Here is a 27016-nt window from a genome sequence, read left to right as displayed (position 1 = left end):
CGTATTGTTCCTTGATTTTAGCAAATCTTTTGACACGGTCTCCAACAGTATTCTTGCCAGCAAGTTAAAGAAGTATGGGCTGGATGAATGGACTATAAGGTGGTGTGACGGGGCAAGGCCAGATGGCTATGGAAGAGTAGTGGGAGATAGATATATTAGCTCCAGGCTAAACAAATCTCTGGTACCAGGATAAGTGAAATGGCAGCTGCTCCAGGCCAATTAAGATACCTGGGGCCAATTAAGAACTTTCCAGAAGGCAGGGAGAAGCCTAGGTTGATTGGGACACCTGAAGCCAATCAGGGACTGGCTGAAACTAGTTAAAAGCCTCCCAGTTAGTCAGGTGGGGGTGCATGTCAGGAGCTGCGGGAGGAAGTTGCGCTGTTGGAGAGGCTGAGTAGTACACACCATATCAGGCACAAGGAAGGAAGCCCTGAGGTAAGGGTGAAGTGGAGCTTGAGGAAGTGAGGGCTGCTGTGGGGGAAATAGCCCAGGGAATTGTACATGGCATGTTTCTAAAAGGTCAGCTACCATAGCTGATACTATTAGGGTCCCTGGACTGGAGCCCAGAGTAGAGGGTGGGCCCGGGCTCCCCCCACCACCTTTGTCCCCTGATTAATCACTGAGACTGGGAGACAACAGAGACTGTGCAAGGAAGGATAACTTCTCCTCACCTCCCTCACTGGCTTATGATGAAAATGGCTCAGTAGACTGTGACCCTTGTCTCTAGAGAGAGAAGGGTTACGGTCAGGGTCACAGTGAGCCTCTGAGGCTAGCAAAATCCACCAGGAAATGCGGGAGGCAAGGACAAAGCTTTGTCACAACTGGTGTCAGCAGTGGGATTTCGTTCATTGCATAGCGGAAGAAAGAGGTTTTAAAAAAAGTGCACTGGGGGTTTGGATTTTTTTGTTTGTTTCGTTTGGTTTGTTTGTTTGCTTTGTACCACAATGGAGGAGGTGGTCAGAGCTCTGGTACAAGCCAGGGCAGCCCAGCAGGAGGCCACCTGGGTTCAGGCAATGGCACAACAGGAGTCTATGCAGCTACAGCAGGAAACCAATCAATTATTGATGAGCCAGGCGACCCAAGATCGTGCCCTCTTGAGAGAGGTGGTGGACCAGCTGAAGATCCTCACCACCCAAGCCCAGGGGTCCGACGGGACGCAAACCCTGAGGGCCACTGGTTGTCTGCCAAAGATGACGTCAGGAGATGACGTAGAGGCATATCTCCTCTCATTCGAAAGGACTGCTCAGCGTGAGGCGTGGCCCCAGGAGTGGAGGGCCAGCATCCTTGCCCCTTTTTTGTGTGGAGAGGCCCAGAACGCCTACTTTGACCTGCCTGTCACGGATGCCACTGACTATACCTGTCTGAAGGCAGAGATCCTAGCATGAGCAGGGGTAACGGCAGCGGTAAGGGCCCAGAGGTTCCATGAGTGGAAATACCAGGAGAACAAACCACCGAGGTCCCAGCTATTCGACCTCATACACCTCACATGGAAGTGGTTACAGCCCGAGGTGTGCAGGCCAGAGGAGTTTTTGGAAACCCTGTTCATAGACCATTACATGCGGGGACTGCCGCCAGATCTCTGCAAATGGGTAGGCCAGAATGATCCATCCACATACGACAAGATGATCACACTGGTAGAAAGATGGATGACAGCCAGGGAACTGACCCTACTACCCAAGGAAGGCCCCTTTCGAAGCAAGCACCCGACCCCAACCCTGGAAGGTTGGGCAGCCAAACCCCTGGGGAGTCCTAGGTGGAAGAAGGCGGGGGGGGCGAAAACCAGTGGGGATCCCAGAAGGAAGGGATTGGCCTGAGTGGGAGAAGCCCCGGGGCTAAACCCCCAACCCCTGGGATAGGGGAGTGATTAAAAGCAATTATAGATGTTATGCATGTGGGGAGTGGGGACACATAGCAGCACAGTCTCCCAGGACCAAGGAGCCTATGCAATGTAACTTGGGGGATTGGGAGGTCCCATGCTCCCTTATTCACCTCACGGGGGTCGCATTAGCCCTGCATAATTACACCAGGCCAGTGAGGATAAATGGAGCAGAGACTACAGTGCTTGTGGACGCTGGGAGTGCTATCACCCTCATATCGGATAAGCTGGTAAAAAATAGTCAGCTGCTACAAGCCAAATGCGTAGCAGTGACGTGCGTGCATGGGGCCGTGAGCCATTACCCCACCATCCCAGTGGAGATAGAGGTTCAGGGAAACCCCATTGAGGTGACCGTGGGTGTAGTTCCTAAACTCCCATATCCTGTAGTCATTGGGAGGGACTATCCAGGGTTTGATAATTTACTCCCCACGGAGAGGTTGGAGGGAGATGGGGACCCTGAGGACAGCGACTTGTCACCCGGGGAATGTCAACCCTGGATGTTCGCTGAGATTTCACAGGATCTGTTCTCAGCCCCCCGAAAGACCCGGAAGACAAAAAAGGAGAGGAAGGCTGTGAAGGCCTTGGGAACCCGGATCCTGACCCAGGGACAGAAGTCCTCCCTAGAAGGCAGAAGGACAGAAGCAGCCAACAGAGAAACTTCCACCACAGAAGATGAGCCAGAAGCTGCCCCCAGCCATGATGGTGGTGAGCCGTTGGAAGAAGCAGAAGCAAGCCCCTGGGAGCTTGGGGAGGTTAGTCCCGGGAGAGAGACTTTTGGGAGGGACCAGCGAAGGACCCCAGATATGATAAAGCCAGGAAAGAGGTGGCCGAGATCAATGGGATACCCGTGGATGGGAAGGTCTGGGGTCCCGGACCATACTTTATAGTGCAGAAAGATCTCCTGTACCGCATGGTGCAAATGCAGGAGCAAGAGATACAACAACTTCTGGTGCCATGAAAACATCAAAAAGCCATATTGAGTCTTGCCCACAGCCACCTATTTGGAGGACACCTAGGGGTAGAGAAAACCCAGGCACGGATCCTGCGGAGGTTCTTCTGGCCAGGAGTACATGAAGATGTCTGGCGATACTGCACCTCTTGTCCGGAGTGTCAGTTACATAGCCCTTGGCCGCACTTGCGGGCTCCTTTGATACCTCTTCCAATAATAGAGGTTCCTTTTGAACAGATAGCCATGGATCTGGTAGAGCCCCTAGAGAAGACAGCTCGGGGCCACCAACATGTGCTTGTTGTACTGGACTATGCAACCCGGTACCCAGAAGCTGTTCCCCTGCGCAACACAGCTTCCAAGACAATAGCTAAGGAGCTAGTACAGATCTTTGCCCGGGTTGGGATATTGGAGATATTGACTGATCAACGGACACCTTGCATGTCCAAGTTGATGAAAGATCTCTGTTCATTGCTCCATGTACAAGCCCTACGGACCTCTGTATACCACCCACAAACAGACGGCCTTGTGGAAAGTTTCAATAGGACCCTCAAGGCCATGATCAGGAAAGTGGTGAGCCGGGATGGAAAGATTAGGTACCCTATTGCCTTACCTCATGTTCGCCATCCAGGAGGTTCCGCAAGCCTCCACAGGTTTCTCTCCATTCGAACTATTATATGGGCGCCACCCTCAGGGCATATTGGATATAGCCAGAGAAGCCTGGGAAGAGGAGCCAAATCCCGGAAGGAACATAGTTGAGCATGGTATTTCTCCCCCCCACCCCACCCCCCACTGTTCCTCTGATATTCTTGTTAACTGCTGGAATTAGCCTACCTGCTTGTCACCATGGAAGGTTTTCCTCCTTTCCCCCCCCTGCTGTGGGTGATGGCTTATCTTAAGTGATCACTCTCCTTACAGTGTGTATGATAAACCCATTGTTTCATGTTCTCTGTGTGTGTGTATATAAATCTCTCCTCTGTTTTTTCCACCAAATGCATCCGATGAAGTGAGCTGTAGCTCACGAAAGCTTATGCTCTAATAAATTTGTTAGTCTCTAAGGTGCCACAAGTACTCCTTTTCTTTTATAGTTGAGCATGTACTGCAGATGAGAGATCGGATAGCCCGAGTTACGCCCATTGTACGGGAACACTTGGAGAGAGCACAGGAGACCCAACGAACCCATTATAACCACCAAGCGAAGCTTCAGCGGTTCCAACCAGGGGATTGGGTGATGGTACTGGTGCCCACAGCAGAAAGTAAACTGTTGGCCCAGTGGCAGGAACCCTACGAAATAATCGAAGCCGTGGGAGAGGTGAACTATAAGGTGCGGCAGCCAGGCCGCCGGAAATCGGAGCAAATTTACCACATCAATCTTCTAAAACCGTGGCACGATTGAGAGACATGCTTAGTCATGCAGGAGACCCTTCCCCAGGAGGATAACTTACACGAGCAAGTGAGGATATCATCTGACTTGACGGCGATCCAAAAGATCGAGGCAGCCGACATGATGAATTGCAACCGAGATGTGTTCTCTACAAAACCAGGGCGGACGACTGAGACCTATCACCATATCCGCATGATCCCTGGAGCCAAGATAACATTGAGACCCTATCGAATCCCAGCAGTCAAAAGAGTGTAAATGTTAGAATTAGGGATTATTGAAGAATCTTACAGTCAGTGGTCCAGTCCAATTGTTCTAGTGCCTAAACCTGATGGTACCATGAGATTCTGTAATGATTTTTGCTGACTGAATGAAATATCCCAGTTTGATGCATACCCCATACCATGCATCAATGAATTGGTTGACTGACTGGGTAGTGCCCGATTCTTGACTACATTGGATCTGACAAAAGGGTACTGGCAGATTCCTCTGACCAAAGAAGCTAAAGAAAAGACAGCATTCTCCACCCCGGACGGGCTATTCCAGTACACCGTCCTCCCTTTTGGGCTACATGGGGCCCCAGCCACATTCCAGCGCCTCTTGGATAAGCTGCTGTGCCCCCATACTAGTTATGCAGCTGCATACCTAGATGATGTCATCATCCATACGCCAGACTGTGGAACCCACTTGGAGAAAGTTGAGGCAGTACTGCGCACCTTAAGGCAGGCTGGCCTCATTGCTAATCCCACTAAATGCGCCATAGGGCTAGCAGAGGCGAGGTACCTGGGATATATTGTGGGAAGGCGCATAGTGAAGCCCCAAACGAGTAAGCTAGAGGCAATTCAAAACTGGCCCCGGCCAACTCCAAAGAAGCAGGTCCATGTGTTCCTAGGCGTGGTAGGCTACTCCCGATGGTTTATTCCCCACTTCGCCACTAGGGCAAGTCCCCTAACGGATCTGGTGAAGACCCGAGGTCTGGACATGGTAAAGTGGACCGACACAGCAGAGGGGTCATTTACAGACCTTCGGACGGCCCTCTGTAGTGACCCCGTATTCATAGCCCCAGACTTTAACAGGGAATTTGTTTTACAAACAGATGCTTCCGAGGTGGGGTTGGGAGCAGTTCTGTCGCAAATGGTGGGAGAAGAGGAACACCCGATCCTCTAGCTAAGCAGAAAGCTTCTCCCAAGAGAACAGAAATATGCAGTAGTCGAGAGAGAATGCCTTGCTGTCAAATGGGCTATGGAGACACTGCGTTATTACCTCATAGGCTGGCGATCTACTCTTGTGACGGACCATGCACCCCTCCAGTGGATGCAGCGGAATAAGGAAAAGAATGCAAGGGTCACCAGGTGGTTCTTATCCCTCCAACCATTCCAGTTCCACATACAGCACAGGGCTGGATGCATGGCAACGCTGATGGTCTGTCACGAGCATACTGCCTGGTGTCCCAAGTTGTCCAGCTCTATGGTGTTGAGCAGAGGCGGGGGGATATGTGACGGGGGAAGGGCAGATGAGTATGGAAGAGTAGTCGGAGATAGATATATTAGCTCCAGGCTAAACAAATCCCTGGTACCAGGATAAGTGAAATGGCAGCTGCTCCAGGCCAATTAAGACACCTAGGGCCAATTAAGAACTTTCCAGAAGGCAGGGAGAAGGCTAGGTTGATTGGGACACCTGAAGCCAATCAGGGGCTGGCTGAAACTAGCTAAAAGCCTCCCAGTTAGTCAGGTGGGGGTGCATGTCAGGAGCTGCGGGAGGAAGTTGCGCGGTTGGAGAGGCTGAGCAGTACACACCATATCAGGCACAAGGAAGGAGGCCCTGAGGTAAGGGTGAAGTGGAGCTTGAGGAAGTGAGGGCTGCTGTGGGGGAAGTAGCCCAGGGAATTGTACATGGCATGTTTCTAAAAGGTCAGCTACCATAGCTGATACTATTAGAGTCCCTGGGCTGGAGCCCGGAGTAGAGGGTGGGCCAGGGCTCCCCCCACCACCTTTGTCTCCTGATTAATCACTGAGACTGGGAGACAACAGAGACTGTGCAAGGAAGGATAACTTCTCCTCACCTCCCTCGCTGGCTTATGATGAAAAGGGCTCAGTAGACTGTGACCCTTGTCTCTAGAGAGAGAAGGGTTACGTGGAGGGTCACAGTGAGCCTCTGAGGCTAGTGAAATCCTCCAGGAAATGCGGGACCCACGGAGGCAAGGACAGAGCTTTGTCACAGTGGATAGAAATTTGGCTAGATTGTCAGGCTCAACGGGTAGCGATCAATGGCTCCATGTCTAGTTGGCAGCCGGTATCAAGTGGAGTGCCCCAAGGGTCGGTCCTTGGGCCGGTTTTGTTCAATATCTTCATAAATGATCTGGAGGATGGTGTGGATTGCACCCTCAGCAAGTTTGCAGATGATACTAAACTGGGAGGAGAGGTAGATACACTGGAGGGTAGGGATAGGATACAGAAGGCCCTAGACAAATTAGAGGATTGGGCCAAAAGAAATCTGATGAGGTTGAACAAGGACAAGTGCAGAGTCCTGCACTTAGGACAGAAGAATCCCATGCACCACTATAAACTAGGGATCGAATGGCTCGGCAGCAATTCTGCAGAAAAGGACCTAGGGGTTACAGTGGATGAGAAGCTGGATATGAGTCAACAGTGTGCCCTTGTTGCTAAGAAGGCCAATGGCATTTTGGGATGTATAAGTAGGGGCATTGCCAGCAGATCGAGGGACGTGATCGTTCACCTCTATTCGACATTGGTGAGACCTCATCTGGAGTACTGTGTCCAGTTTTGGGCCCCACACTACAAGAAGGATGTGGAAAAATTGGAAAGCGTCCAGCGGAGGGCAACAAAAATGATGAGGGGACTGGAACACATGACTTATGAGGAGAGGCTGAGGGAACTGGGCTTGTTTAGTCTGCGGAAGAGACGAATAAGGCGGGATTTGATAGCTGCTTTCAACTACCTGAAAGGGGGTTCCAGAGAGGATGGATCTAGACTGTTCTAATGGTAGCAGATGACAGAACGAGGAGTAATGGTATCAAGCTGCAGTGGGGGAGGTTTAGGTTGAATATTAGGAAAAACTTTTTCACTAGGAGGGTGATGAAACACTGGAATGCGTTACCTAGGGAGGTGGTGGAATCTCCATCCTTAGAAGTTTTTAAGGTGAGGCTTGACAAAGCCCTGGCTGGGATGATTTAGTTGAGGATTGGTCCTGCTTTGAGCAGGGGGTTGGACTAGATGACCTCCTGAGGTCCCTTCCAACCCTGATATTCTATGATTCTATGAAATGGAATCAATTACATACAGTAATGGCAAAGTTCTTGGTTCAGGCTTGCAGCAGTAATGGAATAAACTGCAGATTCAAATCAAGTCTCTGGAGAACATCCACAGCTGGGATGGGTCTTTCAGTCCTTTGTGTAGAGCTTCCATTTGTAGCAAAGTCCCTCCAGAGGTATGAAGCAGGATTGAAGACAAGATGGAGGAGCTGCAGCAACTTTTTATAGTCTTTTGCCATGTGGTCTCTGCTTTCTTTGTCCCAAAGACAAGCTGTCCATCACATGGCCTGGGAAAACTTCAGAGTTCTGTCCATAGGCCTGTCCCTGCATACCTTGCTGAGTCCCAAGGTGTATCTGCCTTCTTTCGATAGGTCAGTTGTATAGCTGATGGTCCTCAATGGGCTATCAAGCAGGCTGGGCAGAACTGACACCAACTTGTCTGGAGTGTCACCCAGAAGCATAGAATAAGTTTGAAATACAGACAATATTCATAACTTTAACTACAAAAATGATACACATATACAGATAGCATAATTATAACCAGTCAATCATAACCTTCTCATAGACACCTCACATGGTAACCTTTGGACAATATTTGCTGCAAATATATAACAGTGGTTGCAACTGTGATCTATATGTTTACAGATTCTGGCAATAACGTCACAATCTTATGAATTTTTGAAACAAATTCTGCACGTGCCAGGTAACGGGGGCTCTGTTGGAAACTCAGCGATGTTTTCAAAATTAGTGAACTTCAAAACAATTAAAATGGACAGAGTCCCTGTAATCTGGAGCTGCTCCACTGAAGTCCTGAGTATAAGTGAGAGCAGAAGTTTGCCCAAACATGACAAGGAAATAGGAGCATGAATACAGAGCCTCCAAAGGTCTGTTTCCTTTCCTGACTGTGTTTGGGGCTGACGACAGGAGCTGCAGCCAGAGCCTTGCAGAGTCCAGAGCACCACTACAAGCTTCCCCTCGTCTGCCTCCATCCACTGGGTCTTGGAGAAATCATTCCTAGGAGGGAGATTGATGGCTCTTGATGGCTCAGCTGGTCCTTGGTCTGTGTGCTGAGACTGCCAACAAGGGCCAGTTCATGGAGGCTGTGGGGTGGTTTCTATGATGTGGAGACCTGTGCAACAGGAACTAGGCTAAAAGAAAAGGAGTACTTGTGGCACCTTAGAGACTAACAAATTTATTAGAGCATAAGCTTTCGTGAGCTACAGCTCACTTCATCGGATGCATTTCCGATGAATGCATCCGATGAAGTGAGCTGTAGCTCACGAAAGCTTATGCTCTAATAAATTTGTTAGTCTCTAAGGTGCCACAAGTCCTCCTTTTCTTTTTGCGAATACAGACTAACATGGCTGCTACTCTGAAACCAGGAACTAGGCTGAAACCCTCAGCTCCTTTCACACAGGCTATCAAACAGCTTCCACATAACAGCCTGCACCATGACCTCCTTGGACTGCAGAGAACCAGAGACCTAGAGCTAAAATGCTCCAGATTGCCTTAAAAATCCCTCCAATCACCCAATCCGTCCAGAAAAGTGTCTGCATTTCCCTTACCCCAGATGCCAAGGTGCCCTGCATTAGTAACGAGGCAGTGTGAATAAAAGAAGGGGATTTGTGACAGTTTGGGCCATTTCTCTGGCTCAGTAAATATTCAGAAGAGTAAGTGCTTTGAAGCCAGCCACACCCCTTGGCCTTCCAGAAGCCTCCCTCGGGGCACAGACCCTTCCCCGGGGAGCGGCAATTCATCTGCAGCGACTGCGGGAAAAGCTTCAGCTAGTGGCCGGCCCGCATCATCCACCAGTGCATCCGCACTGGGGAGCAGCCCTACTCATGCCCCGAGTGCGGGAAGCGCTTCAGCCAGAAGCCCAACCTGGGCCGGCACCAGCGGAACCACACGGGGGAGCGGCCCCACCAGTGCGGGGACTGCGGGAAGGGCTTCGCCCAGAAGCAGCACCTCCTGAAACACCGGAGGCTCCACGAAGGGAACAGAGGCCACCAGAGCATGCAGGCTTGTGAACACAGAACTCCTGTAGGCCGGGGGGAGCTGAGCAAGGGCGTAGGAGAGAGATTGAATGGGAGCACGACTGTCTCACTAGTGAGCTTCTGCCACCCCCTGTGAAATCAGTCTGTGACCCCTGAGATTTTGCACGTAGGACACCATAGACTGGGGGCTTGCACGTCCATGGGAATTTGGGCGTGCAAGAATTGCCAGGGTGGGCATTCTGCAGGATGTACCGCACGGAGAAGGAGCGGAGGCACTGCTATCACACCTTCCCTTGTTCACTACTTGGTAGGGACACACGATATATGCTACACTGTGTGGGACACAAGGCCTATGAGATGCTCTGGAGTGGCAGGCCACAGTGTTTAGATCACCAGCCCCATCATCTGAGCTGGGGCTGTTGCATAGGGTTTGCACAAAAGGTGCAAGTGGTGACACGGCAGTCTTATTTCTAAGCTCTCCTCACCTCGCCCTCACCTGCCCCTCCAAAACCATATAATGCTGAAGGCTTGAAGATGTCCCACAGACGGGATTGTGCCTTACTTTTCACCACCACCTGAGCCTCTGCCTTGGGTTTCCAGTCATGCCCCAACCGGGTGACTCCCCTGGTAAATAAGTATGTGGTTGTTCTTTATTCTCCTTAGTACGGATGCTGCCTGAAGACACTGTTGAGGGGGCCAAAGGCTTGAGAGTAATGGTAGCCAAACCCCATGAATAAAACCCTGTGGGACTATAATGTTCCCTGTCTGACTGTCTTCCCTCGCACCCGCTGGCTTTTGGACAGAACCGTGCCTACATTCAGAGCATTAAAGTGAAATTGAAATAACGTTAGCAGCCCCATGTGCTAAGCCAGTGTTAAGGCTGAAGTGTAGACCTTACCCTGCCCCTGGCTGCTTCTGGGGCTTGATCTTGCGCTGTTAGACCATATCCTGGGGTCACTGACACCTCGTGTGCCTGTCTCACACCTACTTTGTTTGTCATTTGTTCTGTGGCAGTAACTAGAGGACAGGGCCTCCTTGTGCTGGGCCCTGTCCAGACGTAGCAAACTGATGGGTCCTGCCCTGAAGAGGTTAAATCTAAGGCCTGGTCTGCACGAGGAAATGAGGTCAGTATAATTGCGTCGCCTGGGGCGGGTGTGTGAAAAATCCCCTCCCTCCCCCGGTACAGTGCAGTTAAACCAAGCTAACCCCCATCGAGCGAGCGGCCGGCTCTCAGGCAGAGAACCCGCTCGGTGGCAGAGGTGGTGCCTCGACTACGGCGGTGCAGCTGAACCGCGGCAGTGTTGCGAGGGTGGCCCTGCCCTGGGAAGTGCTCTGGTGCACTGGAGCAGATGGCCGCGTAGGGAGCGTGGCCGAGGGAATTGAGTCGCTGGTGGCCAGAGTTTCCTGGCCAGACACAAAGGGGCGGCCGCTCACCCAGGACTCTTAAGTAGGTGTGTTTGTTCGTAATGTTATTTTGACAGCTTTTGGAGAGTTTAATTCCAGATTGGTTTACAAAATACAGAATAAATCAGTCTCCCCCCCCACTCCCACCCCCCAAAGCTGTCTGGGGACTTGGATCATTCCACAATGTGTCCGATTTGCACCCGAGGCCCTGATGGCTCCTGTCACAGTCTATCACCTGCCGTGGGCCCCTCCCAGACTGGTGTGCCATGGTGCGAGTGCATGCGTGGGGGGGCTCACGGACCCATCGGCAGGGCAAATGGCATCAGGCTGAGCAGGGCATTAAGTTGCCTACTTTTGCCAGCAGAACGAACTGTCCTGTGTGGCCCTTCCCAGTCAATAAGGCAGCATGGTAGCACACAGGTGGGTGAGAGTTACACTGGTGTGGAGTTGGGGGTCTCCAGTCATTGGAACAGATTGCCCAGGGCAGTGGTAAATTCATCCTCCCTTGAAGTATTTAACTAGAAACTGGATGTTGGTCTACAAGATAAACACTTGATGCAATCACAATAGTGTCACTTACCTGGGACTTGCCAGAGTGGGTCAGACCCCAGATCCTTCTAGGCTAGTGTCCTGTCTGTGACACTGGCCAGCTCCGAACATTTTAGGGGAAGATGTAAGACCCCATCAGTAACAGATGTGGAATAATCTTCCCCTCCGTACATGTCCCATCCAGATCTCTAATAGTTGGTGATTGGCTGAAGACCTGAAACACGAGGGTTAATATCCCTGCATCACGAAGAGGAAGAATTTCCCCTTCCATGGCAAGGTGCTCAGGGTGACAGTCTGTGACCTGTGTGATGCCAGAGGCTGGGCTAGTGGATCACAGTGATGCCTTCTGGCCTCAAAATCTGTGAATTTATGAACTGGTCGCCCCCATCTCAGAAAAGCTCTATTGCAATTGGAAAAGGTTCAGAAAAGGGCAACAAAAATGATCAGGGGGATGGAACGGCTGCCGTACAAGGAGAGATTAAGAAGACTGGAACTTTTCAACTTGGAAGAGAGACGACTAAGGGGGGATACGATAGAGGTCTATAAAATCATGACTGGTGTGGAGAAAGTAAATGTTATTTACTCCTCATAACACAAGAACAAGGGGTCACCCATCTAAATTAATAGGCAGCAGGTTTAAAACTTCTGAACACAGCGCACAGTCAACCTGTGGAACTCTTTGCTAGGGTATGTTGTAATGGCCAAGACTACAACAGGGCTCAAAAAAGAACAAGATAAGTTCATGGAGGACAGGTCCATCAATGGCTATTAGCTGGGATGGGCAAGATGGTGTCCCTAGCCTCTGTTTGCCAGAAGCTGGGGATGGGTGGCAGGGGATGGATCACTTGATGACCTGTTCTGTTCATTCCCTCTGGGGCACCTGGCCTTGGCCACTGTCAGAAGACAAGATACTGGGCTAGATGGACCTTTGGTCTGACCCAGCCTGGCCGTTCTTATGAATTTATGAAATTGTTATATGGGAAAACAGAAATGCAGCTTTACACCCTTCCCCCGAGAAGTCCAAAGCTTACTACAAAAGCATTACATTAATATTCTTTGCTGCACTGGCTTTATAATTAGACAATTCTGTTTTGAGGGCGAGATGTGACTCCTTGGGGGGCCATTGTGTCACCTTGGTGGTGGTGTTTTAAGTGTGTATGTTTTCATTATCATCAATATTTTAATCTCTTGGAGCATGTACAAGAAGGGAGAAAGAAACCACGGAAAAATCCAAGCCCTGAACAGAATCTGACAAGATGTGCTAGTATTTAAAGACCGGTGGAGTTTTGTTTTCTTAATGATTGGAAGCCAGGTGCAATAGTGAGAATTATGCATGTAGATGGAGGGAGAGAGACATTTTGTCTCTACTGCAATTAACATTTTCATTTACTTTTACACTCTTAAGAAGCTAAAGTCATCGTGGCTAATGCCAGCTTTGCTGGCTGTTGCAGTGTCTAACGTACTCTGTGTCATTCTTCTTTGCCGAGGGGGAAGTCTCCATACGTGGTCCCGTATCATCCTGCACAGAGGTTCAAGCAAATGGTCAGAATTTTGCCCCAGGTCTATGCCCATAGGGGGAGCTGAGCATCAAAGTCTGACTCCGGACACAACATGGGATTCCGGGGAAAAATGCCCTTCCAACGTTAGTACCTCCATGATTTGCTATAGCTGCTTGTCGGGGGGGGGGGGGGGGGCTAATCCAATGCCTACTGAAGCCAGTGGAAGTTGTGGTAGCAACAGTGGGCGTGCTAGTGTAGACAGGGCACAGGTGCTGTCATCACCACGTTGTCTTAACTTGCTCAGAGCAGGTCAAGATGGCTCTGTGGTTCAGATGTTGGTAGAAAACTCTCCAGCCAAGAATCCCAAATCGCCATCCCTCAAAGCCACCAGCTTCTGATCTCCACCCTAGCGCCTCCTGCTCGCAAACAGGCCGTGTACACAGAGAAGGAATATTTAGCAATTGTGTATGAGGTACCCAGGGCCTGTTGTCTCAAGGGGCTGTGTGCTCTTGATGTCACGGGAGAAGGCTGTCAGCACCTTACAGTACCCGGCCCTCGCTGCTGTGCTGATGTGTAATTCATGGTGTGTTATTTTAACCTCACCACTGAAACACATTGGTTTGTACAGGGACTATTTTTATTTACAAAATGACAATACAGACATGCTGCTGTACAGGTGAGACTGTAACTCTGTACGCTGCTATGCAGGCCGACCGGCTGGCAGCAATTCCAGGTCCCTGCGCAAACCAGTCAATGGCCCCTGTGCACACACAAGTTGGGCCCACGCAGACATGGTCCGCCTGACATTTGGGCGGTGCCACCTGTGCTGGCTGGTGCCCAGCGGGCTGTGCTGCTGGGTGTGCTCTTCTGGCTTAGGGTGACCAGATGTCCCGATTTTATAGGGACAGTCCTGACATTTGGGGCTTTGTCTTATATAGGTGCCTATTACCTCCCACCCCGTCCCCATTTTTCACATTTGCTATCTGGTTACCCTACTTCTGGCACAGCCAGGGCTTGCACATGCCCGCCTGGTAGGGTTGCCAACTGTCTAATTGTGCAAACCCAAAGACACTTGCCCAGCCCCCTCCACTTTCCCCACCCATCCCACCCCTTCTGTGAGGCCCCGCCCCTGCTCACTCCATCCACCCTCTGTCGCTCGCTTTCCCCTACCCTCGCTCACTTTCACCAGGCTGCGGTGGGGGTGCAGGCTCTGGGAGGGAGTTTGGATGTGGGAGGGGGTGTAGGCTCTGGACTGGGGCAGGGGGTTGGGGTGCAGGCCTTGAGAGGGAGCTTGGGTGCAGGAGGGGGTGAGGGGTTGGTCTCTGGGCTGGGGCAGAATGTTGGGGTGCAGGAGGGGGTTGGGGCTCTGGGAGGGAGTTTGGGGCAGGAGGGGGTGAGGGCTCTAGGCTGGGGCAGAGGACTGGGGTGTAGGAGGGGGTCAGCACTTACCTTGGGCGGCTCTCGAAAGCGACCCACACACCCCTCTCGCAGCGGCTCCTAGGCGGGGGGCTTAGGGTGTCTCTGTGCGCTGCTGCCCGCAGACACTGATCCCTGCAGTTCCCAGCCAATGGGAGTTGCGGAGTTGGTGCTCGGGGTCGGGGCCATGGGCCCCTGGGCAATTGCCCCCTTTGCCCCCTCCTGCCCCGCGTTGGCAGGCCTGCTGCTATGGGACTTTACCTAGAGTGTGAGTGTGGCCAGATAGGTAGGACCCTGTCGAAACAGCACTGGGGGGGTGGAGCAGTTAACACTGATTCTTCCTCAGTGGGTTCCAGATCAAATTCGCTCCATTTACAACGAGCAGCAAATTCCAGCCCGATGCGGCCGGTTCAGCGTGGCACATGAACCACCGAGGGAAGCTCTTTCAGTGACTGTTACAACGTGCAGAGAAAGAAGGGGATTTCCTGCCTTTTCACTCCGCGCTGCCTTTACAAACCAAGGCAGGTATTTTCTGAGCTCACGGATGCTCTACAGTCCCCTTCTCAGTAACTTTCTCCCCACGTATATTACATTGCACAACTTTAAACCCATGTTCTTATTTACCCCAAGCTGTGTGTGTGTGTGTGTCCACCAAACCTGCTTCTCGCCTGCAGGGATGGAAGAAAGAAATAGAACCACAGGACTGGAAGGGACCTCGAGAGGTCACCTAGTCCAGTCCCCTGCACTCACGGCAGGACTACATAATAACTAGACCATCCCTGACAGGGTTTGTCCAACCTGCTCTTAAAACCCTCCAATGGCAGCAATAGGGGGGTTGGTTTTACTTGGAGGCTTTCAGATACTACAGCGATGTGGGGAGAAGAGACAAGCCCCTAGATGCTGGACAGCTCAGACTCTGGCCCCTAGACCACCGGAGAGAGTTAAGTGCAGTAACATCAGTCGTACCATCACTTTCACGACAATGTACCAGTACTTTATGCAGGACACCGAATGTGACTTTAGATATTCTCTGCTTCTGTGGAGGAACAAGTCTTCGTGTTGTACGTTAGGAACCAAAGTCTCTGCTATTGTTGGATCATATTAAAGTAGTTCTGTATTAAAATCACATGAGTTTGATTCCCCATAGTTTAAATTCCAGGGTATTACTAATTAAGAGGTCTCTTGGTTTTTGGTACTGTTTCTCTCCCTCTATGTGTGAAGCTTGCAAGCTGCTAATTGTGTTAGTACATCCTAAGACAGAGTCTGTCCTCAGAGCAATTCTTTGTAACAACAGAAACAGCACCCAGAGACTCCCCGCCCTTTTGTTGTATTCATCTCGCTTTGTTAACAATTGTGATTAAAATAGAGATAGAGGATGTATGTGGATGGTTGCTTGGTATGGATAACAACTGAATGATCAGGGAGGTGCCAGCCTAAGAAGCCAGTGTCCATCGGCTGAAGGAGGCGTCAAGTGGAAATAACCAGAGGACCCCCGGAGGGCAGACTGGAATCCACCCAACAGCTTCAAGGATGGGAGAACCAAAGAACAAGATAACATCTGGCAGCAGGGAGCTGTCAGTAATTTGCCATCTGCTGATTAATTCAGCAACAGCATGATGAAGCAATTCCCATAGACTGGCAGAGGAAGAAATTCCTATAAAAATGGACTCTAGAAAGTGAGACCTTTGGGGTCTGATTCTGCAAACCAACTTCCAGGAGCATCAGATGAGCATCTGACAAGGCCCTGCTCCCTCCTCATGTCCAGGCCACCTGGCCAGTGGCTTGGCATGAGCAACTCTAAGGCTGGTAACTATGATAACAACCTTGCAGAACCTGTGTGTGTGTGTGAATAAATATGAAATTGAATGGAATGTTATCGCTATAACTAACTGCTTACTATGATTCTTTCTGTATTCACAATAAATGTAGTATTTTGCCTTTTCCCTTTTAATAAGATCCTGCTGGTTTTTATTTTATTGGTATAACACTATCCCCTGTAGCAGAGGCTATAGTATTAGTGGGCAGAGCTTAAATTCTTACAGATTATTTTTCGGAGTGCCCCCCCCATGCTATAAAAACTCCAGGGCCCAGCAGGGTGGAGGGGAGGCTCAGGGCTTCAGCCACTGGGCTGGTGGGGTGAGCTCAGGGATTCTGTCCTGTGGTGGGGCTCTGGGATATAGCCGCAATGGGGGGAGGAGAAGGAGGGCACACCAGGGCTCAGGGAAGGTGTGGGGGCTCCACGCCAGAGGGTGGCACTGGGGCTTGGGAATATTTACCAGAGGTCTGCTCCGGACGAATTTAAGCCGTTAGTGTGTCATGGCTAGACGCTGGTGAGCGTGTCTGATACTCAGCACGCTCGTTTTGCAAGCTAGATCTAACGTCTGCAACAACAGCCTTGGGTCCCTGTGGGGAAGCAGACGGTGCTCGGACTCTCATGGTGCGCCCGGTTCTGAATCCCATCGAGCTGCTCTCCGCTGCGGAGATACGAGCCAAATGAGAGAAGAGCTAGGTAGACATTCCCATGGTCTGAATGGAAAGCCCCTGGTTTGGTCACTGCAGCATGTGCTGATGCGCCACTGAAACACTCTCCAGTACTTCCAGGAGCAGTTCAAGGAGAAATGATGGTTCTGTTCAAAACAGTTTCCCACTACGGCTTCCTGCCAATTCATGTTCAGTGTCCTCTGCCACCCTGCAGATATGGGGTGCAGGGGAGTGGCTGACAGAGGTGATAACAGGGTATCTTGGTTATTCCTTTACTCCTCTTCTTTTGAAAACATTCTACATGCTGGACGCTGTGTCCCCCCATTTCTCACGTTTTCAGGGGTTACTGTACAATTGAGGGCAGTCTTTGTTGTTTGTTGATTCCTGCGATGATCCCATTTGTAATTTACATATAAACATCGATAGCAGCTTTTCACATATGCATTGCAGTTCTGTCTTTGCTCTCCTGGTTCAGATCTGCAGAGTAGACTTAAGCGGGACCTAGTAGTGAAGCTTATATTCCTCCCGGTAGATTCCTGTGAATGTCTATGTGGACTGTCTTGTGACCTTTAAAATGTCTAGTTGTGATGGACGTTCTTCTTACATCCAGGATACAAAGAGACGTGTTTCCAGGGGGACTCTTTAACTGTGCTTACAAATATTGCATCCCAAGCATGCTTTGTGCATGCAGTTGCTCATCTTGCATAGGCTGATGCACTTTTGGGGGCACAGATAGATGCACTCAACTTCTGCATGCACAACTAAGGCAACTTGCTGCAAATTTGGGCCAAAGTATGTTCTTTGTGTGAGGCCACTAATTAACCTTAGAGAGGAGACGAACCTTTCCTCTAGAGTCCCAGCACTAGGCTGGTCCCTGGAGTGCTATAAAGCTTATCTGCAGACTTCAGCCTGATAAATAGACACGGATTCTGCTCTGTGTGCATTTGTTGGTGGGAACAGGAGCTGGACGGTTAGACTGGACCTGCTCCTGCATACTGGGTCCAGGCATGTGGCCTTGCTGTGGAGCAAGAGTGAAGCTTCTCTCACATTCAGCAGTGTCTGGATTCTGAGTGGTTATTTTACAAGAAGCTTCTTCTTTGCACCTTCCTTGCTCAGCTCCATTGGGCAGGTGTCTAGTGTTGCTCTTCTTTCACAGCTGGTAAATGTATATGGTCTCCTCCTTCAGCGGATCCCCGAGTGAGATAGGACTTCCAACCGAGACTGAAATCTGGCTCCCCATGGCGATGGCCCCCATGTTGAGTAAGCGCATGTGCGGCTTTACCACTGCGTGCACTCTCTGGTGCCTCATGAGGTGTGTTTTCTTACTGAAGCGCTTCCCGCAGAGGTCGCAGGGGAAGGGCCTCTCCCCAGTGTGGATCCTGTAGTGCGTGATGAGGTGTGTCCTCTGGTTGAAGCTCTTGCCGCACTCGGTGCATGCATAGGGCCTCTCTCCTGTGTGGATCCTCAGGTGTCTCTTCAGGTCCTGCTTGTGGCTGAATCTCTTCTCGCACTCTGTGCAGGCATAGGGCCGGCTGCCCAGGTGGGTCTTCTGGTGTGTGATGAGGATGGACTTCTGGCTGAAGGCCTTCCCGCACTGGGCACAGGGGAAGGGCCGCTCTCCGGTATGGATGCGCTGGTGGGCGTTCAGGTGGGTTTTCTGGCTGAAGCTCTTCCCGCACTCGGTGCAGACGAACGGCTTCTTCCCCGCGTGGATCTTCTGGTGGGTGATGAGGTTCTTCTTCCAGGTGAAGCTCTTCTCACACTCGGTGCAGGCATAGAGGGTCACGTCCCCCGAGTGCATCAGCTGGTGGGTAAGGAGGTTCTTCTTGCAGCTGAAGCCTTTGTCGCACTGGGTGCACCTGAAGGGCCGTTCCCCTGTGTGGATTTGCTGGTGCCTCATCAGGTGGGTTTTCTTGCTAAACCCTTTCCCGCATTCGCTGCACAGGAATGGCCTCTCACCTGTGTGGATCCTGAAGTGGGTAACCAGGTGAGTCTTCTGGCTGAAGCTCTTCCCGCATTCGCTGCAGGTGAAGGGTCTCTCTCCGGTGTGGATCCGGTGGTGCCTTATGAGGTCCTGCTTGTGGCCAAAGCTCCTCTGACATATGGCGCAGGTGTAGGATCGCCTCTCGAGGTGCGTCTTCTGGTGCATGGTGAGCACGGACTTCTGGCAGAAGCTCCTGTCGCAGTGAGGGCAGTTGTACAGTCTCTTCTCCTCATGGGTCTTCTGGTGCGTGATGAGGTATTTCTTCCAGCTGAAGCTCTTCCCACACTTGACGCAGCTGAAAGGCCGCTCCCCCGTGTGGATACGCTGGTGGGTGATGAGATTCTTCTTCCAGCTGAAGTTCTTCCCACACTCGGTGCACGTGAACGGCCGTTCCCCTGTGTGGATCTGCTGGTGCCTGGCGAGATCTTGCTTGTGGCTGAAGTTCTTCTGGCATACAGAGCAGGGAAACGGCCGAGTTCCCGAGTGAGTCCTCTGGTGCCGCATCAGGTGGGTTTTCTTCCTGAAGTTTTTCCCACACTCGGTGCATGGAAACGGCCTCTCGCCCGTGTGGATTCGGAAGTGCGTTATAAGATGCGTTTTCTGGATGAAGCTTCTCCCGCATTCAGTGCACTGATAGGGCCTCTCTCCCGTGTGGATACGGTAATGCCGTATCAGGTCTTGTTTGTGATTGAAGCCCTTCTTGCACTCGGTGCAGATGTACGGCCTCACTCCCATGTGGGTTTTCTGATGAGTCATGAGAAGGGACATTGGCCCAAAGCTGCTGCCGCAATCAGTCCAGTTAAACGGAGCCTCCAGTGGGAGCTTTCCCTGGTGTGGTTCCAGGCCAACCTGATCTGCAAAGTTGTCTTCGTATTCCATGCACACGTATGGCATTTCTCTCTTCAGGTGTTCTTGGAAAAGTGCAAAATTCTTCATGTTGCCAAAGCTGGATTGTTCAGCCTCAGCCTCTAGAGTGCTCCTCAGCTGCCTTTGTGATCTGCATGGGAGCCTGCAGACATTCCCCCAGTCTGAATTCATGGCCACATTCTCTTGCCGTGTTTCTGATGATCGGTCCGGTACCTCCAGTTTTATAACAGAGGTCTCATGGGTTGCTTCAATGGGGCTCACTGGCTGCCTTCCTGATTTGCAAGGGATCCCGAAGATGCTGTCCCAATCCGAAGACTCAAGAACAGTGTCTTTGAATTGTTCAGGTGATAGTTCGGGTGAGTCTAATTTCACTGTAAGGTTCTCACTCTCTGCTCTGGTGAGGTTCATCTGCTGCTTTTCTGGTTTGCACTGGATCCTGTAGATGTCTGAAGATGTGGAAAGATCTTTTTCAGACTTTTCTGATGAGGGCTCACTTGGCTCTAATTTTATAGTTAGCTTCTCATGCTTGGCTCCTGCATGGTACATCTGTTGCCTTTGTGGCTTGCACTGGATCTTGTAGGCATTTCTCCAGTCTGGAGACATGGAGAGACTCTCTTCTGATCTCTCTGGTAAGGGGTCAGGAGGTTCTGATTTTATAGTAAAGTTGTCATCATCTACAACACAGAGACGAGAGTGCAGAATATTATTGCAAGGGAAGGTAAAACTCTTAATATCAACTCTTTCTGATTTCCAGTGTAATCCCATGAAGGTGTGTCTCACAGCAGCACTGGCTATAGGCCCCTTGTACCACCTCCAGGTCTACAGATACAAGGTTTAAAAGATTTTGAACTTTTGTAGGAAGTCATCATGCCAACAGGATGTTGCCTCCATGTTAGGACCGCAAAGCATTTTACTGGCATTATCTAGTCCCCAAAACCCATGCTGTGAGTTAGGCAGGTAAGCAGTACTGGTATCATACCCATTTTACAGAGCGGCTCACTGAGGCACAGTGAGATCGAGTGGCTTGGCAGAGGTCACACACTAGGTTAATGACAGAAAGCTGGGAAGACAACTCAGGAGACCTTACTCCCACTATACATGCTGCTTCCTCCTTTCCATGATTTCTTAGAATTTGCTGGTTACAGAAAAATTGCTCCTAGGATCATCTTTATTATTTGAATACTAGGTGGCATGTATGAAATATAGATTTTAAAAAATGCTGTCAGGTCACATCAGTTTGCAGTGAGCCATAAGGTCACACTGCTGGTTACTTAGGAAGATTAAGATGACTGTCACATACAGCAGAACCGCAGAATTACAAGCCCCTCAGGAATGGAGGTTGTTCGTAACTCTGAAATGTTCGTAACTCTGCACAAAGCGTTAGGCTTGTTCCTTCAAAAGTTTATAACTGAACATTGACTTAATGCCGCTCTGAAACTTTACTGTGCAGAAGAAATGCTGCTTTTAACCATCTTAATTTAAATAAAACAAGCACAGAAACAGCTTCCTTGCTTTGTCAAAACTTTTTTTTTAAACTTTCCCTTAATTTTTTTTAGAAAAAAGAAAATAACAGAACGCCACTAGCCATCACCTTCAGCCCCCAACTAAAACCTCTCCAACGCATCATCAAGGATCTACAACCTATCCTGAAGGACGACCCATCGCTCTCACAGATCTTGGGAGACAGGCCAGTCCTTGCTTACAGACAGCCCCCCAACCTGAAGCAAATACTCACCAACAACCACACACCACACAACAGAACCACTAATCCAGGAACCTATCCTTGCAACAAAGCCCGTTGCCAACTCTGTCCACATATCTATTCAGGGGACACCATCATAGGGCCTAATCACATCAGCCACACTATCAGAGGCTCGTTCACCTGCGCATCTACCAATGTGATAGATGCCATCATGTGCCAGCAATGCCCCTCTGCCATGTACATTGGCCAAACTGGACAGTCTCTACGTAAAAGAATAAATGGACACATATCAGACGTCAAGAATTATAACATTCAAAAACCAGTCGGAGAACACTTCAATCTCTCTGGTCACTCGATTACAGACCTGAGAGTGGCTATCCTTCAACAAAAAAAACTTCAAAAACAGACTCCAAGGAGAGACTGCTGAATTGGAATTAATTTGCAAACTGGATACAATTAATTTAGGCTTGAATAGAGACTGGGAGTGGATGGGTCATTATACAAAGTAAAACTATTTCCCCATGTTATTCCCCCCCATCCCCTCACTGTTCCTCAGACGTTCTTGTCAACTGCTGGAAATGGCCCACCTTGATTATCACTACTAAAGGTTTTCTTCCTTCCCCCCTTCCCCTCCTGCTGGTAATAGCTCATCTTAAGCGATCACTCTCCTTACAGTGTGTATGATAAAACCCATTGTTTCATGTTCTCTGTGTGTGTATATAAATCTCCCCACTGTATTTTCCACCGAATGCATCCGATGAAGTGAGCTGTAGCTCACGACAGCTTATGATCAAATAAATGTGTTGGTCTCTAAGGTGCCACAAGTCCTCCTTTTCTTTTTACGAATACAGACTAACACGGCTGCTACTCTGAAACCTTTATTTTTTTAGTAGTTTACGTTTAACACAGGACTGTACTGTCTTTGGTGGGTTTTTTTTTCAAGGTCTCTGCTGCTGCCTGATTGTGCACTTCCGGTTCCAAATAAGGTGTGTGGTTGACTGGTCAGTTCGTAACTCTGGTGTTCGTAATTGTGAGAGTCTACTGTATTGTAAAAATTACCCTAAATTCCAAAAATTTTCACAGAAAAGATTGAGTAGGAAAATCCATACCAGAAAGCGTGATATTAATCATTTGCTATTCTTGATTTCTTATTTGCTATTCTCCCAAACAGGAAGCACACACAATATCATGTGTCTTAATTTGTCCAACCATATAGCACTATTAGAAGCACTAATATTGAATAGAAATCATCAAACAAACAGTTTGCAAACAGCCAACAGCCTGAAAATGATAGGCCCCTTGTAGCGGGGTGGTCACCCGCTCCGGGCCTGAAAGGGTTACAGCCAGCCCTGGGAGAGGGCTGGGGCTGCGAGCCAAGGGCTAGGCTGACGGGGAAGCAGCCACAGCTGGGGCCTCGCCCCAATCAGGCCACAGCTGGCCCTATAAAAAGCTGTGGGCCAGGCACTCAGGCAGTCTCTTTCTAGCTGTGGAGAGAGATGGGCCTGGCTGCACTGGGAGCTCAACAGGGTACCTAGAGTGGAGCAGGGCTGGGGAAAGGCCAGAGGAGCTGGGGGGCTCCAGGCTGGAAAACCCCCAGCATGCAGGCCTTGCTGGAGGTCTAAAGCAGGTACTGGGGTTGCAAAGGGGCAGCCCACAGTTAGGCAAAGGCAGAGGGTCCAAACCCTCCTTGCCGATGATTGGTACAGACTGCAGTCTGCCCCAGTGTGCAAGGGCTAGATGAGGACTGGCAGTAGCTGTTGAGGCAAGGTGGGGATAGGCGGTGGGGATTCCCTGGGGAGGGGAGACCCAGTGTGCAGGGGTACTACAGGGGGCAGAACCCTGATGTAGAGGGGCACTGGGGTCCAGGGGGGACACGGGGGCCTGAGGCAAGCAGGACCCTGGCCTGCAGGGGGTGCTCTGGAGGCTGGAGAGCTAATTCCCAGGACGACCAGCGGGAGGCGCTGCACCAGTGAGTCCTGCGTCGCTACACCCCCACTGCTCAGAGAATAACGAACCATTTGAAGAAACGGAGAATGGATTTGAGAGCGAGATTAACCGACGAGGTGCTAAATTTGTAGCAAAAAAATTCAAGAAGCTCTAGGTGAACAAAATCTTTGAATGGCATTTGAGAGCTCAGCCCACCAAGATGTGACAACGAAGAGGTAAAAATCTGAAGCTTGGAAGAGAAACCCTGTAACTTGAAGAGCTCGTGGAATGTTGGCTTCACTCCGGTTCTGCCCTGTCGGCATCCGCCAAGAAAGAACCAGTGGAGCAGCCTTCAAAGCTTCATGTTTAAAAGCAGCTCCTCGCTAGGAAGCTGTGAGCCCATTTCCGCTGGCTAGGGCCGGCTGCGCCTACACCTGTGTGTTCTGGAGCAGGGCTGATCCCTCACCTGTGAAGCACCTTTGCAGCGTCCCCTTTTCCTCTGCGTCGCTCCATGCCCTGGGACGTGGCAGCTCCTCCCCTCGCTCGGTCTGCGGCCGGAGGTCACGTTTCGTAACAGAATGACCTGCTGAGAGCGCAGGGCAGACCCAGTTAGTTTCCTTTTGCATCTCCCAGGCTTCAGAGTCTTCTGTGGCCCCTTGACAAGGTCCCCTCCTCCTGGTGAATGTGCCCCCTGGCAAGGTGAAAACTACCCTCCCAGAGAGGGTCTTGCTTCTGCAAGCCCCACTCTTCCTACTCCTTCCCAAGGGTGGGTTTCTCTGCTCCACTGCCCCTCAGGAGGGTTCCCCTGCTTTGGGTGTCCTCCCCCTCTGCCATCAGAGGGAGCATCTCTCCACTCAGCCTGGTCCCCTTCTCCCCCAGGGACTCTCATCTTGGCAGGGGCCTCCCTCCAGCTGGGGCTACCCTCCTGGAATACAGACACCGGGCCTAGCATGCCTCTCCACCCCGTACAGCTCTCCCACCATGGAGAGCCTATGTATCGGGCTGCCCCTTGCCCTCCCTTGGATTGGACACAGAAATACAGCCCCCTATGTAGCATAGGGCTATCCATGTGCTGCCCCGCATCCTTCAGGGCTGGTACCCTCGACAGCCAGTGCCATGGCAACCGCTTGGGAGACAGTGCCCAAAATTGGAGGGAACCCAGGAGTCTGGGTGGGCACCGTTTGCAGCTCCCAGGCCTCCCCACCCCTCACCAGCAAGAGAAGTGGATGAGGTGGTGCCATCCCCTTCCTGGCCTCACGCAGCAATGGGACTCAATGGGGAGGGGGTGTCTTGCCTGGACAGCTGCAGCCTGGGGCCTACTCGCCAGGCAGCCAAGCCTGGCTGGCAACGTGGTCCATGGCATGGGAATACAGTGGCCTCACACAGGGGGACTGGCCGGCGCTGGGCAACATGCCTGCCAGGTCACTGGTGTGGATGTGGCCTAGGACAGTGGTGCAGAGACAGTGCTGGGTGGGTGGGCCGGATGGTCTCTTTCCAGTACCACATCACCACCCACCCCTCTGTTACGCAGAATGTCCTACTTCTGTATTCCACTGAGAACTGATCCAGTCGCAGCATGTGTGGAATAAGGGATAGTCACCCCTGATGTCAGTGATTATAGCACCCCTGGTGTGACAGGGCGCTGGGCAAAGGGTTGCTGATTCAGCCCTCTGTCAGGCCAGCTCCCATTCAGGGGAATAAATTAGAGCTGGCTGGAGATAATCTGGTCCTAACTGGGGAAGCAGAGACAGCTGCCGCCTGATTAACCTGGGGCTGTATAAAAGCCTCAGGGGAAGGCACGGAAAAGGCAGAGAGTGGAAGCAGGGAGGTAGCTCTTCCCTCCTGCCTGCAGATAGGAACGAGCCTGTAAATAAACTGCACCAGGGTCTCCGAGTGACTTTGTGGACCTAGCAGAGGCAGGAGCCAAGGGGGCCATGCCGCACTCTGCTACACCTAGCCTTCGTGGAGCTGTTACTGTGTGTGTAAGGGTTTTATCTTGCAAACGACTTACCACAGGGAGTGGTGCTGACTGCCACAAGTCATTCCACTGCTTTCAAGGGTCTGGTCCGAAATGAAAGATTAGGACCCTGGATTTTAAATGTGGAAAAATAACAAGCAGGAAGCCCCCAGCAGTTGGGGTGGGAGGGGGAGTGCAGTCCCACCCCATCCAGGCAGCAGTCTGCTGCTCTCTTCTTCCTCTCCGTCCTGGACTGCTGGGGACTCCTTGTGCACCGTCCCTGCTGCTGTCCTACATGCCTGACCGGCCCCAGCACCATGTGCTGCAGGAGCCTGCAGGAGCTAGAGGCTCTGGGCAGGGGGAGGAAGCACAAGGTGCCCTGGTATAGTCCCGCACTGTGCTGCTGTGGGCTTCTCTGGAGACGTAGCCAGCCAGGTCCTGCCCTGACCTCGGGGTGAGCCAGCTGCTCTGCTTGGTGAGTTACTTTTGCCCCAGTTGGGTGGGAGTTTGGGGGTGGGCTGTTATGTGACTCCTGTGGAGAAGGGGTGCAGCAAAAAAGCGATGGTACCTCTGCTCTACAGCAATGAAGAGGAGTATTTAAGAGAATATTTGTTCAGGTGGATGGTGGTGAGTTTGTTGGCTGCCCTAGGAGAGCAAGCACTGGAATAAATGCATGAATGAATGGGCATTTCTATTGCACACGTCATCTAGAGCGATGATGATTTGCAGAAAAAAAGTTGCAAAACAAACCAACTAGGAGGGCATTTTTCAGATAACTGTACTGAGGAAGGATAAGTCCCAAGTCAGCAGTTAAGAACATGAGAACGGCTGTACTGGGTCAGACCAATGGTCCCGCTAGCCCAGTATCCTGTCTTCCAACAATGGCTGGTACCAGAACTTCAGGGAACTCTAAAAAACAGGGCAGCTGGAGTGATCCACTCGTCTTCTGGCAAACACTTCAGAACATAGTTTTGCATCCGTGCCCATCTTGACTAATAGCCACTGATTGACCTATTCTCCATGAACTTATCTAGTTCTTTTTTGAACCCAGTTATATTTTTGGCCTTCACATCCCCAGCAATGAGTTCCACAGGTTAATTGTGCACTGTGTGGAAAAAGTACTTCTTGGTTGCATTAAACCTGCTGCCTATTAATTTTATTGGGTGATCCCTAGTTTTCGTAGTATGGGAAAGGGCAAACAACACTTTTTTCCACACCAATCATGATTTTATAGACCTCTATCATATCCCCACGAGTCATTTCTTCTAAGATGAACAGCCCTAACCTTTTTAGTCTCTCCTCATATGGAAACTGTTACATACCCTTGATCATCTTTGTTGCCCTTCTCTGAACTTTTTCCAGTTCCCCTGTATCCTTTCTGAGATGGGATGACAAGAATTGGTCACAGTATAGCAGGTGTGGGGGCACCAGGGACTTGCATAATGTTATGTGAAATGTTCTACCTTATTTTCTATTCCTTTCCTAATAGTTCCTAGCAATCTCTTTGCCCTTTTGACCATTGCTGCACATTGAGCTGAACTATCCATGGTAACTCCGAGATCTCTCTAAGTGGTAACAGCTAATTTAGAACCCATCATTATAGATGTGCAGTCGGGATTATTTTTTCCAGTGTGTTACTTTGCACGTGTCAAGGTTGAATTTCATCTGCCATGTTGTTGCCCAGTCACCCAGCTTTGTGAGATCTCTTTGTAGCTCTTCGCAGTCTGCTTTGAACTTCACTGTCTTGAATAATTTTGTATCAT

General features: G+C 50.7%; 2 protein-coding genes across 2 annotated transcripts in view; one reads left to right on the top strand and one right to left on the bottom strand.

Moving 5' to 3' along the window:
• LOC119850710 overlaps positions 1-27016 on the top strand; it is an 829101-nt gene that overhangs the window by 387144 nt on the left and 414941 nt on the right. The window lies entirely within an intron of this gene.
• Positions 16247-27016, bottom strand: part of LOC119850714 (zinc finger protein 845-like) — a 30316-nt gene continuing 19546 nt past the window's right edge. The window contains exons 6-7 of the mRNA XM_043507141.1: positions 23763-23882; positions 16247-20342 (exon numbers count right to left, since the gene is read on the bottom strand). Coding sequence (XP_043363076.1) covers positions 17968-20342; positions 23763-23882 — 2495 coding nt within the window. The 3' untranslated portion in view covers positions 16247-17967. The remainder of the gene's footprint in view (positions 20343-23762; positions 23883-27016) is intronic.

Source organism: Dermochelys coriacea, chromosome 2, assembly GCF_009764565.3.
Source record: "Dermochelys coriacea isolate rDerCor1 chromosome 2, rDerCor1.pri.v4, whole genome shotgun sequence".
Taxonomy (NCBI): Eukaryota; Metazoa; Chordata; order Testudines; family Dermochelyidae; genus Dermochelys; species Dermochelys coriacea.
This window is presented reverse-complemented; position numbering and strand designations above follow the sequence as displayed.